Source organism: Dromaius novaehollandiae, chromosome 5 (assembly GCF_036370855.1).
Source record: "Dromaius novaehollandiae isolate bDroNov1 chromosome 5, bDroNov1.hap1, whole genome shotgun sequence".
Taxonomy (NCBI): Eukaryota; Metazoa; Chordata; class Aves; order Casuariiformes; family Dromaiidae; genus Dromaius; species Dromaius novaehollandiae.
This window is the reverse complement of record NC_088102.1, coordinates 59,968,531-59,982,399: the sequence shown is the minus strand read 5'-3', so window position 1 is coordinate 59,982,399 and position 13,869 is coordinate 59,968,531. Positions and strand designations below refer to the sequence as shown.

The following is a 13,869-nucleotide window of genomic DNA, read 5'->3' as shown; positions in this document are numbered from 1 at the left end:
TAGTACTGAGCATGGCTAAATGCCTGGCCAACAGAAAACACTTGTCTGAGGAGCTTAGGCAGAATCCCACCAAAAATTTAACATTTGTTAATATTTCGTTGCAATAGTTGTCTTACAGCTGATTTAAAAGACTGCATGCATGACACCTTTTCCCTTGCTATCTGTGAGCAGAGTATTGCTTTGTGTAATATCTGTCTTCTACAAATGCCTTTGGATCTACTCTAGCATTTTGTGTTGGCAAATGTGAAGGTAGCTTTTTGTGGAGTTACTCTGTATCACTCAGGACACTGTCCAAATGGAAATTGCTCAGAAAAGATTCAGACTTGCTCGCTTGCTCTCTCTCTGCTTTTTTTTTTTCCTCCTTCCTCCTCTCCTTAGGAGATGGACATAGCACTACTGTAGTGGTCCCACCCTAGGTCACCCGGCCAGCTGTCCTGCTGATATGTCCTAAAGTGCATATCAAAATGGCCCCAAACCATCTACCCAAAGGTCATATTGCAGTTGCAAAATCAAAAGCTTGCTTGAGGTGGTTAATAATACAGTATAGCTAACCACAAATGCAGTCAGCTCATCATTACATGCATACTGTGGCCCACAGGGAAAAATTTCCTCTCTAGATGTAGTGACTCTAGATGTAAACTCATTGTCTTCTGCAGAAAATTATTTGGTTACTTAACTCCCTTTATCTGGCTGTTTAAGGTTTTATGTATGAAGATACTTGTCTTTGTTAATTTTTGAGAAACAGAGTTATTAGGTATTCCAGATCCTGCTGGAAAATGATGCTTTCTACAGATAATAGAGAATAAGTTAATGACAGCTTATAGCAAGAGAGAAATGTGCAAAATATATAGTATTTGGAATACAAAGAGTATATTGAAACCTTTTGCTGACTCTGTCTTCAACAATTGTGCTCTTTAATAAGTGTTTATTATACAGTCAGACAACTGCTGCTCAGTATATTAACATCTCTAAATGTTTTTCAGAACGAGATGCATTTGACACTTTGTTTGACCATGCTCCGGACAAGCTCAATGTTGTGAAAAAGGTTAGAAGGTTTTTATTTCTAAAATATGTAATGTGTGCATGGCCATGCACATGTGCATGCTTTGTGTGTGCATATTTATGTGTGTATATATATGTAGTGTATGTAGAATATATAATGTGACATAGTTTGCATACATTAAATACAATTACGCTTTAGGCTGAAAATGAAAATACCTTATCCATGATCATAATGTTACTTTTTATTATGTTTAGCAGCATGATCTTAACTTTGGAACACAGAACAAGATGTAGTTGTCAAAGTTTCCATCATAAAGAAGTTCTCATATAATGTATGCTGAATAGAACTCAACTGGTAGATTTAGTTTACTGATTCCAAAGAGGTATCCAGCTTACAACTGCCAGGGGTCTGACCTTGAGTATTTTGGCTGCTGTCAGATTTGAGTGGAGTCCAGTTACCTAGTTCTCTACAGTCTGCTAACCAGCTGTTTTAAAGAAGAATTTTTTAAACAATATGTTTTTTATTTGTTTGCATCATATTTATTATATTTCTGCTCTTCATTTTTGAAAAAATTGATTTTTTTAATATCACATTTCAGTTTTAAAAAATTGTATTGCAGCCTCTTTGCTTGTGCAGATTCTCTTCTGACTAGAGTTCATACTCCATGGAACTGCTACCCTACTAAGTAGGCCTTGACTAACTTGTTCTCCTGTTTCAGACTCTCATCACATTTGTGAACAAGCATCTCAATAAATTGAATTTGGAGGTCACTGAACTGGAGACCCAGGTAGGATTTTATAGCCTTTGTTAAAGGGGAAGGATAATTGCACTGTTACATGCTATGCACCCACCTTTATCCAGAAATTTCATTGAATTACTACCGATCGGGTTCTAAGTTGTTATTTCAACTGGAAACCCTTCAATTCTAAATAAGTTCGTAAGAAGAAAACCTCACCTATTAAGCAGAGAAATCATAAGGACAGCTGCATTTCTCTAAAACAGTTTTGTACTTCCGTTACCATAATTAACAGATGCTACTTCTTTATGCTGCTAAGTGCTGTAAGAAGAACTTGTGCCAGTTTTGGTCAGGAAAGAACTCTGGTGCACTTGGTTTGGTCCAACTTCAAGTTAAACAGTTGTTTCCTGCCTACCTTTACAGAAGCAAATAATAATCTCATGGGATTACAATGACTATGCAGTGAGATATGTTCATGAGACTAAAGCTACTCAAGTGTAGAGGTACATGTACAGCTGGGCTGCAGGCTTGACTGCACCACAAAAATAATTTGGTACATGGTCTTCTTTCTTGTTCTCAGTTGCTAAATTGGCTGGAAAGAAGCTAAAAGAAATAACTTATGCCCTGCCGTATTAATACATCCCCATGTGAACAAATGCAGCAGTTATCATAAGAAAATTACAAGATCAGACAGGAAATGGTATCTGCACTATCAAAAAAACCCCAGTGTCTTCAAGACAGGCTTTATTTTGTCTTTATTTATGTTTTTATGTCCTATAGCTATCCGTCCAATACAAAGAGATTTTTTCAAAGGTAAAATTAAGACTTAGGTGGAAAGAATGCGCAGGGGCTTTCAGAAAGGTGTTCACTCTGCCCACTTATCGCATTGCTTACTTTTGGAAAAAACATTTTCAAATGTGGCTAGGAAACTCCTTAATCATTCATCCAAAACAGCATTCATTAAGATGAGAGTTTGATTGTATTTCCACTGGTAGAGAGAAAATGAGCTACTTCAGGGGGATGATGAGTTGTTTCAAATAACCAAACGAAATGGATAAAACAGAGTTGGATTGTGAGGATTTCTCAATGCTATGATAGACCTGATGCCACAGGAATAAGAGTGAGATGCTGTTTACAAAATATCCATGGATGTTGCTGTTTTTTAGATTGAACTGAGCATGCATCATAGCAATTAGTTATCTTCCATTTGTGATTGCATGTACTGAAAAACAGATTCACACGGGCTTGCAGAACATGGGAGAACATGTTTCTTTGTTCCCTTATTTCCTTCAACATACTGAATTTCAGTGTGGTTGCAAGACTTGCACCTTCATTCTGCTCTTCTCACCTCAGGGAATGCATGCTATTTGATGCCTGGAAAGGTGGATCTTTGGATTCCCCACAGCTAAGCAAACAGAGTATAAATGAAAGCAAGGGTGTAGATCAAACCCACTGACCACCTGTCTTTCCACGAACTTTATTCTGCGTGTGTATTTTAGCATGAGGTCAGTTTTGGTGAGGGCACAACACAACATACTAACTAAATGAAAGATGTGCAGAGTTAGCCGAGATCTTTTTGTTGCAGTTTAAAACATTTATATTGGTAGTTTGTTGACTGTTCTGCATTAGACAATATATATTTTGTTCATTAAGCAAAGCAACGAGATGTTCATTTGGACAGTGTACTGAGAAATGTCTCTTTTACAGTTTGCAGATGGTGTGTACTTAGTCCTGCTAATGGGTCTCCTTGAAGGCTATTTTGTTCCTCTGCACAGCTTTTTCTTGACTCCTGATAGTTTTGAACAAAAGGTAATTGGATTTCATTTTTCTGTTGAAAACAAATAAACAAACATGTCCAGCAGTACAGGGACAACACAAACTTTTCCATGTAGTTTTGGTGTAAATTGCTAAAATCAAAAGAGGACTGTACTGGTAATCATTTCCAAGCATTTTTAAGATCTCAGTGTTAATGCTTATTCAGAATAAAGGGGAAATTATATTAATTTTGGGGTGTCTAGAAAATATTAACTGATTTTGGCAGCCATTGTGTGATGCTGTCATCGAGCCAGACTTACTGTTCAGTAAGTGCATAAGGAATTATACACATGAATTGATGACAGAAAAAAAAAAAGATTTTTTGAGCCCAAAATCCAAGAATACGACTTTTGAAAGGCTTCATGTTATATGGAAGCGTGAAGCCATGTACATACTCTTTATCATTTTAAGATCAGCCATTACCTTGACCTCTGTTGCTGTCCACACCATTCAGCTGCCTGTTCAAAACAAGAGCACCATATAAGCCATCGTGTTCCAATAAACTTGGAGGAGGCATATTATTCTTATTTTTAAGTAATTTATCTATGAGAAATATTATTTTGTGTGTTATTTTTCAATTTATTTTGTGTTTCTGAAACCACTTTCACCACCCAAACAAAAGATGACAATCCACAATGGATTGTCTGGGTTCCATGGACCCAATATTCCATTTATATTTCAAGCCTTGTTTACTCTCTCCTTCCAAGTATCTGGGTCTGTAGCTTTAAACACAGCTTGTTGTGACCATTCATACTGTATTGTGTATAGTTGATAATAATGATTACCTTTATTACATTACTAGGTCCTTAATGTATCCTTTGCATTTGAGCTAATGCAGGATGGTGGGTTGGAAAAACCAAAGCCAAGACCAGAAGGTATCTATTCCACTTTTTTCCTATCTCCTTAAAACTTTGGGGTGTATCTAGATCTTGTCTCATAGGGTTATGGTAGACTAAAATGAAGGTTAAAGGGCAATCCAACAGAGAAAGGCAAGATACATTTTGAAGTGCTCAGATACTCTGTGTTTTAGAAGGCTGATGTGCTGCTTCAAATGTTGTAAGGCTTCCTGTCTTGAATGGCCAGGGCAGGATTTGTTTGACTAAACACTGGATATAGGACCCTGACTCACCATGTTATGCATGGGGCACTCTTGCGGTTCCTCTCATGAGAAGTTATCACTTCTCCCCATACAGGAACTGGACTTGCAGCTTCAGCTCCACTCTTCCCAACAGGATTAGTAGCTGGGCTTCCCCTGATTGCCCACCATAATAATCAATATATATGAGTTTTCAAGACCCATTGCAGATTCACCTTCTACCATGCACACCGGCCTTTCCTACCATAATATTGACTTGATTTTCAGTCCCTGAGGACTTGGAGGAAGTATGTTGTCAATATAAGCTAATGCTCAGAGTTTTACTCCTAATCCTAAGGGCTCTCTGGAGATTCAGGCACACATCACTGAATCAAGTTCTGCACTGTTCTGGTCCTTTTCCATCCCTCCCAACCTCCAAATCATAACAGCGACAGACACACTTTAAAAACGAAACAAAACAAAAATAAGAAACCCAGACCTAGTGTGACCACATGTCTCAGGATTGAGCTTACACTGCCTATGTCTAATTTGGATCTACACAGCCTACTTTTTCACTTCTTTTGATGGCTTGAGCTGTTATCCACAGCCCTGTTTTAACTACATCAATGGTGACTGTATCACTAACTTTTATGTTTGGAATAGTCAAAGAGAAAAGGGGGAAATAGTGAAATCTAGGGATCCAAGTAAAACAGAGAGTATCTGTGATCCCTTACTCCCCATGGAGGTTTAAAATTCTTATGGCATTTAATTTTTCAGGTATTTATTGCTCTAGGGGACAGCTAATTTTTCCAGTATAAATCAAGCCATAAAGATATTTCAGCATATATAAGACATTTCTTGTGCAATTATTGAAATGCTTAATATGAAACTTCCTGCCCAATGTGAATGGAAAAACACATCTGTTTTATGTGTTGTTACATTGGGCATAATGCCCGTACTTAAAATTTCCAGTGAGCAAAAGAGTATTGAAAAGGATCTTACTCTAAATGTGTATGCTAAATACTCTTTAAATTCCTATGCTGTTTCTCTGAGGTTCTTGAGGAAAAAAACACTGAAAAGTGCTTCAGAATATGAAAAACATATTTAGTGCAAAAAAGAATGTGGTTAAATAAATGAGTATGAAAACTAATGATTTTTATGAGGTCAACAGTTTATTTGGATTATTTGCAATATAATTGAAAAGGTTTTAAAAAGCTTTCTGTGACCTTTTGCTTTAAAAATGGCCAGAACATTAATCTACTGAGTCAATAATGAATTCATTTGCAATTTGAGCTTTTTCAAATAACTTCTTGAAACATGTACCTCAAAGCCAAACTTAAGTTTGTCTTTTTCAGAATTGCAACCAGTAAAATGTTACACATGTTGGTTGAACACAATATAGCAATGGAAGTCTCTCTTCTTTCTTTGGGAGTATGCTGCTTTTTAGTTTAGCCCTTGCTGTGGAATTCTGTTTTCTTAGTGGAATCTTACGGTAACCTTGCAAAGACTGTCAAATTTATCTATTGGGAAATGAGGGAGTTGTGTGACTTGCTACTAGCAAGAAAGAGGAAACTTACTTAGATCTATACAAACAGTATTGTAGGGTATAGCAAGATGTTGTGGGGCAATATGCCCTTCCTGTAGCTTTTGCATTTTGTTTTCATTTTAATCATCAAGCAGTTTTGATCTGATGTATGAAGAGCCACAAAATCCACCTGCTCATTTCATGACTATGCGTAGTCCCATTCTTAAAAATCTAGGTTTCATTGTTTCCTCCTATGGAATTGAAACATTTTCATAATGGCTTACATTGCCCATGGGTGTCAACTTCCTATATAACTAATATCTTTAGCCCTTCACAGTTCGCATACCTTGGGATGCCATGCGTAGTTCTGATTAGAGTGGTTCTTCAAAGTATAACCCCAGCATAATCTGGGAGAAGACATCAGTGTAGATAAACATAATGGCAAAATTATTTGGTAATTATACAATTTACTAGGTTTACTTGCAGGTTCTGAAGATAATAGGAGTACTTGCACACCATCTGCTTCACACCTTCGTGGTCAATTCCAAGGACCAAAATAAGAGATTAAGTTCCTGTAAAGTCGAAAGAGAGATGGAGACTTTCTGATGGGCAATTCAAAGCCCCTGTTTGAGATGGTGTGAATATTCCTTGAAGCACTCACATACTCTCCTGCAATAGTTCATGTCAGTTTGTTGTAGAGATTTCTTGTGAAATAATATTGACTTTCTCAACAACTTCTCTTGGAAACGGCAGGTATTCATTAGTTTTTTGTTTCACATAAACCCTTTACTTTAGATATTGAGTGTCTAAGGACTGATTCAGCCATGTACATCAGCTAACTTAAAGCATTTTCAGAAGTATTTTCTGAAAAGAAGAAAAAGGGGCACTTGCACTTCTTTAGATCCTTTAAAAAACCTAACCTTGCCTCTAAGTATCTTGCTGAAATTAGGCCTAAAAAAGGAAGTTGTAGCCCAGAATGGGCCACACCCTGCAATCCTTACATATGAGAATAATTTCACTGGTTGCTGCCTGCTGATTTTTCAAAATCATGACTTTTCAGCCACAATCAACTGAAGATTCCATTTTGTAAATATATGTAATCCTAGGTACAATTTGTTTCCTGTAGGCATTTAAACTTTGGTTACATTTCTACCTCAGTACCAACAGTCATTTGTATCCTTAAATAAAAGTGGTTGAAAAACTTATGGTTGAGTCGTCAGTTTAAAAACTGTCCTCTATATTTATACTCCTTCTTACTATCTTTGTGATTGTAATGCTTATGAATATGCATCTGAGCAAGGAAAGGGAGAGAAGAATGGACGCTTTATCTGCAAATGTATCGGGCGTATGGAGTTACTAATAGGTTTTTCCCTGTGTTTTTTCTAGATATTGTAAATTGTGACTTGAAGTCCACACTGAGAGTACTGTACAATTTGTTTACCAAATACAGGAATGTGGAGTGAAGAACTGATTTGGGACAGCAAAGGAGAGTTAACAAAGAAAACATCATCACTAGCATGTTTTTCATCGGTATTCCTGTGCATCCTTATCCTAAAAGGAACTAAACCATTTATCTGAAGAATTTTTAACTGATTATTCTTGCGCTAGTATTTTCTTAGTAGAATTAAAACTAAGGCTGTGTAGAACTGATCTAAATTATGAAGAAAAAAGTTTAGAGGAATTTATCCGAGTATCTTCTGGAAGAATCCATGTCTCCAATAGTCTCTCACTCTTCACACTGTTCTGTAGGAGGTGAAAAAACAACCAAAAATTCAGATCAAGCTTTGAGAACAATCATAGGAAGCTTCTGTTTTGAGTATCTGTTTTAATATTTTTTACATAATTTTTTTTCTAATCTGGGGAGGAATATTTTCTATCCATAGTAAGATGGTTGCATTCTATTTGTGAGAAATATGCACAGGGAGAAAGAGTTAAATACTGTTGTTCACATCACAGCTAATAAGAAGGGGCTTTCTCAAGCACGTAACCTGATTAATTTGTATTTCCAGTGCTGTTAGGCTTGAATTTTATGGGTGCAAACTGAAGTGGCTACTCATTCCTTCAGACTTAATATAATGTGATGCTCTGCTTTAAATATATATTATTGAGCATTCAGCATAAGCACACTTTGCAAATTATTCACTTGATTTTGTTCAGTGAACAGATCTTTTCTGCAAAGTATGCATTTCAGGAAAGAAAACCTCTATAATGCAGTTTCCTTATAATGTTTGTATTATTGGCATAGTATTAGAAAGTAGAAGAGTGGCCTCTTTTCCTTATTAGTAGTTGAAACACAGGATTACCAGGTTATGAGGTTAGATTTATTACTAAATGGGATTTAGAATCTGTCTCTTTGGTTGATTTTATGATGCATGTATATTGCTGCATAATATCCAACACAAAAAATAAGATTTATTTTCCAGAAACATTCCTGTAGCCTTTCAGATATGAAAACACTACTTTTAGGTTAAAACTACTCCCATCTGCAAAGACTCTGTTAAAATGTAAACTTCTTTGATCATTTTATGTGGCTAAAAGGAGTACTTTTGTTCTTATCTTGACCAAGTATAAGCTGTGATCTTTTTGGTTTTAGTTTTAACAAAGACACACAAGAGAAATGGGAACTGATTCTTCTATCAGACTAATATCAAGCACCAGTCCTGTTTCCATAAAGAAGCTGATAGAAACTGCCTGGCACGAGCGTAAATCATCAGAAACTACACTGGCATAAGTTGAGGAGTAAGTTAATCATTTGCTAGCGGTCTTGATGCTAGTATTAGATACCTTTCTAACAGAAGTGCTCTACTCCAACCACAGATTCTTGGATTCTTGAGTTACACAGTAAGGGAAAAATCCTTAGGCAGAAATTACTGGACTATTTAGAAATCTTTGGGCTCTTTAGTGCAGGAAGGAGACTTTTGAATAATCATCCGATTATGGTTGAACTGGTATAGGTGAAAGAGAAAGCAATCTGTCAGCTCTTGACCTTGTTCATATATTTTTCAAATTTTCAGGGTTTTTTTTTTTTAGTTGTATATTTTTACTGTATAATTTTCTAGTACGACATTAGTATAGAGTGAAGGCAAGTAATTACATTGAGTCTTTGATGAACACTAACTGATGTTAAATAATAAGTTGATATTGACTTCTGATGGGAGGGGCTATAGAAATTATTCTCCTGAGAAGTAAATATCAGCTTTTGCAAAAGAAAGGTCAATATTTAATTCAAAGGACAATAAATCTGGTTGTTCACTGAACCCAGAAATCAATATCTGTATTGTTAGATGCATTCTAAATATCTTCATTAAAATGTTTGGATCCCTCTACATTTTTTTAACTAAATTTCTAAAGTTGGAGGTGCAGAAAAGAACAATTATTTGCCTTTTACAAAGGTAAATGACTGGACATTTTGACCTCAGTGAAAATGAGCATATATCTTCATTAGTCTATTGTATTATTGATCTTTTGGAGAAGCTAAGCAATAGGAATTTACCAAGCATTTTTAAGCAAACCGTGAGACAGAACGTCTTGTGCATATCCCAGCAGCAATATCAGATTGTTTTAACGTTTGGCATGTAAGTTGTTCATTTGCAAACTTAGACTGCAGTAATTGTAATAGTTCATTGACAAATGTATGATGGTTTTTCTGCAGATCATACTCAGCTGAAATACTTTTTCTCATTTCATCAGCAGTGCCAAAACATTTTGATTGTTCTTATTTTCAGGAATGTACTTTCTTTAAAGAGAGTTATTTATGTAAAGGAAAAAGGTTAGGAACAGTGAGGCTGGGTTTTTGCTTGGACCTGAAAATACGTATTCCTGTACTATGGGTATGACATTACTGGAGATCCTGAAGTCTGTCAGACTCCATTTTCCGTCTTTAAAAAACATAAAGCTGAGACAGAACAGTGAAATTCTTGTGCTGAAGCGCAATTTTGCAGAACCATACAACATTTCAACAAAATGCAAACCTTTACACAAATATCTGTCCTATGGTAGGAATTCAGGTAAATTAAAATCTGCTATAAAAACAAGAGCATCATATCTGAATATAAATCCGTGTGATAGCTTTAACACATGCACACAAAGAGTAGTATATGCTGCCATGTAGGAGTGGGTCACTGCTTATATTTTTGACAGTATAGATTTAACTAGCTATCAGATAAATACAAAAACTAATATACAGATTATATCTAATATTTATTGATTTGGTATAGAATATTATAGAAAAATAGAATAATACTATAGACAGTTTGCTCTTCAACACTCAGTGTAGGCCAGCAGCTTCCTTCAGGGAAGTGAAATGTTATCCTAGCTGGGCCAAATTCTGCTGACACCAAGGATGCTTTTATTCTTGATACACAGCAGTGTATATGAATGTACAGCTGAATGCAGAATTTGCCTCACTGTTTATATTAGGATGGAGAAGTTGTTTAAGTTTCAGGTCAGTCTTGGTCCTATTTATAACTACTATAAATGATATCAAGATCAATGGATTTAGTCCACATAAGATCTGAACAGTTGCCTGGAGAGGCCTGTTTCTCCTCTGGCTGCAGAGGCAGGACCTGATCTTGAGGCTGCTGTCTTCATGCTTTGGCTTGGTTCTTAAAGCCAGATGGCATGAGTCCAGTCCGCTGCCTTAAGATCTCATGATGATCTCTGGGTCTGACCCGCCAAACCATTGTGCTTCTATGTGGTGTTCTGTCGCATGGAGGCCCACAGGTTGTTGAGCCCACAGAAGACTGGCAGAGTATTAGCCTGGCATGAAGGTCAAAAAGACATTGGGACATTATGAAACTGCCAAATGAACAGGGTTCTCTCTGCTTCCATGACTTCTAATCCATCCATTTGCTATAACAGCTGTGTGGTGACAAGCTCTGTTTGGAGATAGGTATCCTCTGCCTGTTGATGGATCCCAGGAGATTCTGTCAACCACATGCAATTGTTTTTTTCAGAGAGGAGCTACAGATTTTTGTAGTGTATCAAAAAGAGTTTGTCAAAATAGTTATCTAAAATCTTTGCATCTTAAGGTCAGCTCCTTTCAAATTTCTTTCCCAGCTCACTGACATTTAGTCACCATAAAGAACAGGCCCCAGGAAAAAGTGTCAAAGGAATCCTTGCATAATTTTACCTGAGACACACGTATCAAGCCCATGATTGGTTTGCTCTGTAGTTCAGAGGGAGTTATGGACTCACCAAGTCTGTCATTGAAAAGGATGACCGCAGAATACCTAGTTTTAGCCATTTCGTAGTCTGTATATATCTCCCTGTTATAGGGGAAACAGCAGCCCTTGCAGCCACAAAGTTCAGACACTTGAGTGGACCAGCAAATGCTGGATAAGGTCCTAATCTACTGTTGACTCTGGACTAAGTTGCTTGTTGGCATATCTCCATGTAAATCAATGGCATGACATCAACAGAGCATTTGGTCCTTTCTGTTTTACAGAGGATTACAGTATTTGGGTATGGTTTACATTCAGGCAAACTACATTGACTGAGATAAATGCTACTTGGTTGGCCTTTGTTCATACTCATTTTTGTGAAGCATGTTTTTAAATTCATATTTCAGACTAATTTAGCAAACACCTTATGCCAAGACACAATGTTGTAAACCAGAATGGCTTCTAAAACTGATAGGTTTTATTTCATTAGAGAGAAAGATATATATTATATTTAATATACTATGTATTAGCTTTAGGTCTGCTTTTTGTTATTCTTGTTCTATCAAAACAGTCTTCGTGCATTGTCAGTGTGCTTGACAAGCACTCAAAAAAAGAACAGTGCCTTGGAGACCTCTTGCAAGATTTTCTTCACTGTTACCTAACAGACTTCTATCATTTTACTTTGAGAATTAGTGTGGGTTTTCTCTTTACAGCTAATATACAGTTAAAGGCAGAAGAAATCCTTTGTACTTAAAAAAAAAAACAAAAACAAAAAAAAAAAAACAAACCACAGCTTAAAATATATATTAATTTAAACTAATTTTAAGTGTCACATGAAAAATAGTCTGTTACAAGCAGATAGTGGCACTACAATTATACATACCTCAGCATCCACAGATTTTCCAAAGAGATTTTGAGTCATTAGACATTTAGTAGGGCTAATCTTTTGTATTTTGATGATATATTCTGTGTGCCTATTTCTGTTTAAAATAATAAGAGATTTTTTTCTGTTTAATATTACACACTGCAACACTGTTAGTGTCATTTAAATATTTGATTCTAAATCTCAATATCAAACTCATTAAAAACCAACACACAATAAAGATTTGCAAAATTTCCTTAAAGTGTCTCTCTGAAAATACTGGTTAGTCAAAATTAAGATGCCTTGCCTTCAGCTGCAGAATTAGTAGCTTTCACAAAATATATTCTATGTACTATGTAAATAAGAGACACTCCATCACTGATTTTTTTCCTGTGCTTTTTCCTGAAACCTTTGTTATGATCCACAATAAAATTTGCACCTGAAAATCAACACTGTATGTTCTGTTGGGGCAAATTATGACGTTTGGCAAAAATTAGGAAGTCTGTATGGTTTTATGTTCTTGGAACTTCCAGACCTCTCCATGCATCTAACCCACTCTCAGTTACCTCCTTGTGGGTGTACTCAGTGTTTATTGGTATTTTCTGTGGAGGCTGGTGACAGCTGAAAGTGGGTTGGCAAAACAGCCATGTAAACATACACTTGAAATGATTTACAGCAGTGGGTCAGGAAAATGCTGTACCTACCTCAAAATGGCAAAGTGTACCTTCACTTTAATATTGTTGTGTTGAACATTTTCATGATGATTTTGCAGCTGGGTGTAGTACAATTTTCAACAGAATAATCCTGCTAATTAAAATCTAACAAAAAGTTAGTGAAATGTTAAAATGATTGAAATTAAAGCTCTTAATTACAAAAAACAGCTGCATTTGGGAAGCTTTTGAGATCTAGTGTTATAAACTTATTTTTGTTATAATCCTTTAATACAGGAGTTTCAATGCAGGACTTTGAACCGGTCAAAAGTATAGGCATCTACAGTGCCACTGATCAACATTTTTAGCCACTGCATTGCTGGAATGAATTGAGAAGCAAGCGTTTGATCTTTAGTTTCCTTGTAAAGCTGAAACTACCAAGCAGAGCTGCCTAATCAACAGGGAACGATAAGGACAGGGGTGAGTTTTAGTGCCATTCTTTAATCCCAGCCCTGTGTATTACTCAGAGGTAGAAAAAAGTATCTCCATCTACTTAGCATCCACAACCTTAAGCCCCACTGTATGGGGACTTCGGCTTTTGTCCCAAATAAGTAGACTTACTTTTCTTCAAACACTGCAGGAAGACAAAAAGGTGATGATCTGTCTGCCTCAATTTCTCTGTCAGTGTTCACCTGGAAAGTGAAAGGCCTAGGTTTGATGCCCTTCTGTGCCTATGGGGGTTATTTTTCTCCTTCTTAGAAGAGTGTCTTCACCTGCAATATGAATTTAAGGTGATAAGTTTTTTTTAGTGTTGTTGGAGGGGCACTCTCTCCTCTCAAGCTGAAGTTGCACTTCTGTGCATAAAGTATTTCTACATTAACTAAAAGAGAGAGAAAGAGAGCAGAAGAGGGCGCATAACTGGTGGTTAGGTCGTTCAGAAGGTGGAAAAGGGTTGTCTGGAAGAACTTATGTTCTAGGCCTTCTCTAAGGCCAGTTTCTGTATTTTAACCTAATAAAGTACAGAACACTTTGGAAGAGGGA

At 36.4% G+C, this 13,869-nt stretch overlaps 1 protein-coding gene across 1 annotated transcript in view; it reads left to right on the top strand.

The window, feature by feature from the left end:
• Positions 1–12,628, top strand: part of PARVA (parvin alpha) — a 69,477-nt gene extending 56,849 nt beyond the window's left edge. Inside the window, exons 10-14 of the mRNA XM_064512982.1 lie at positions 984–1,045; positions 1,722–1,790; positions 3,447–3,548; positions 4,357–4,429; positions 7,541–12,628. Coding sequence (XP_064369052.1) covers positions 984–1,045; positions 1,722–1,790; positions 3,447–3,548; positions 4,357–4,429; positions 7,541–7,617 — 383 coding nt within the window. The 3' untranslated portion in view covers positions 7,618–12,628. The remainder of the gene's footprint in view (positions 1–983; positions 1,046–1,721; positions 1,791–3,446; positions 3,549–4,356; positions 4,430–7,540) is intronic.
• The last annotated feature ends 1,241 nt before the right edge of the window (positions 12,629–13,869 follow it).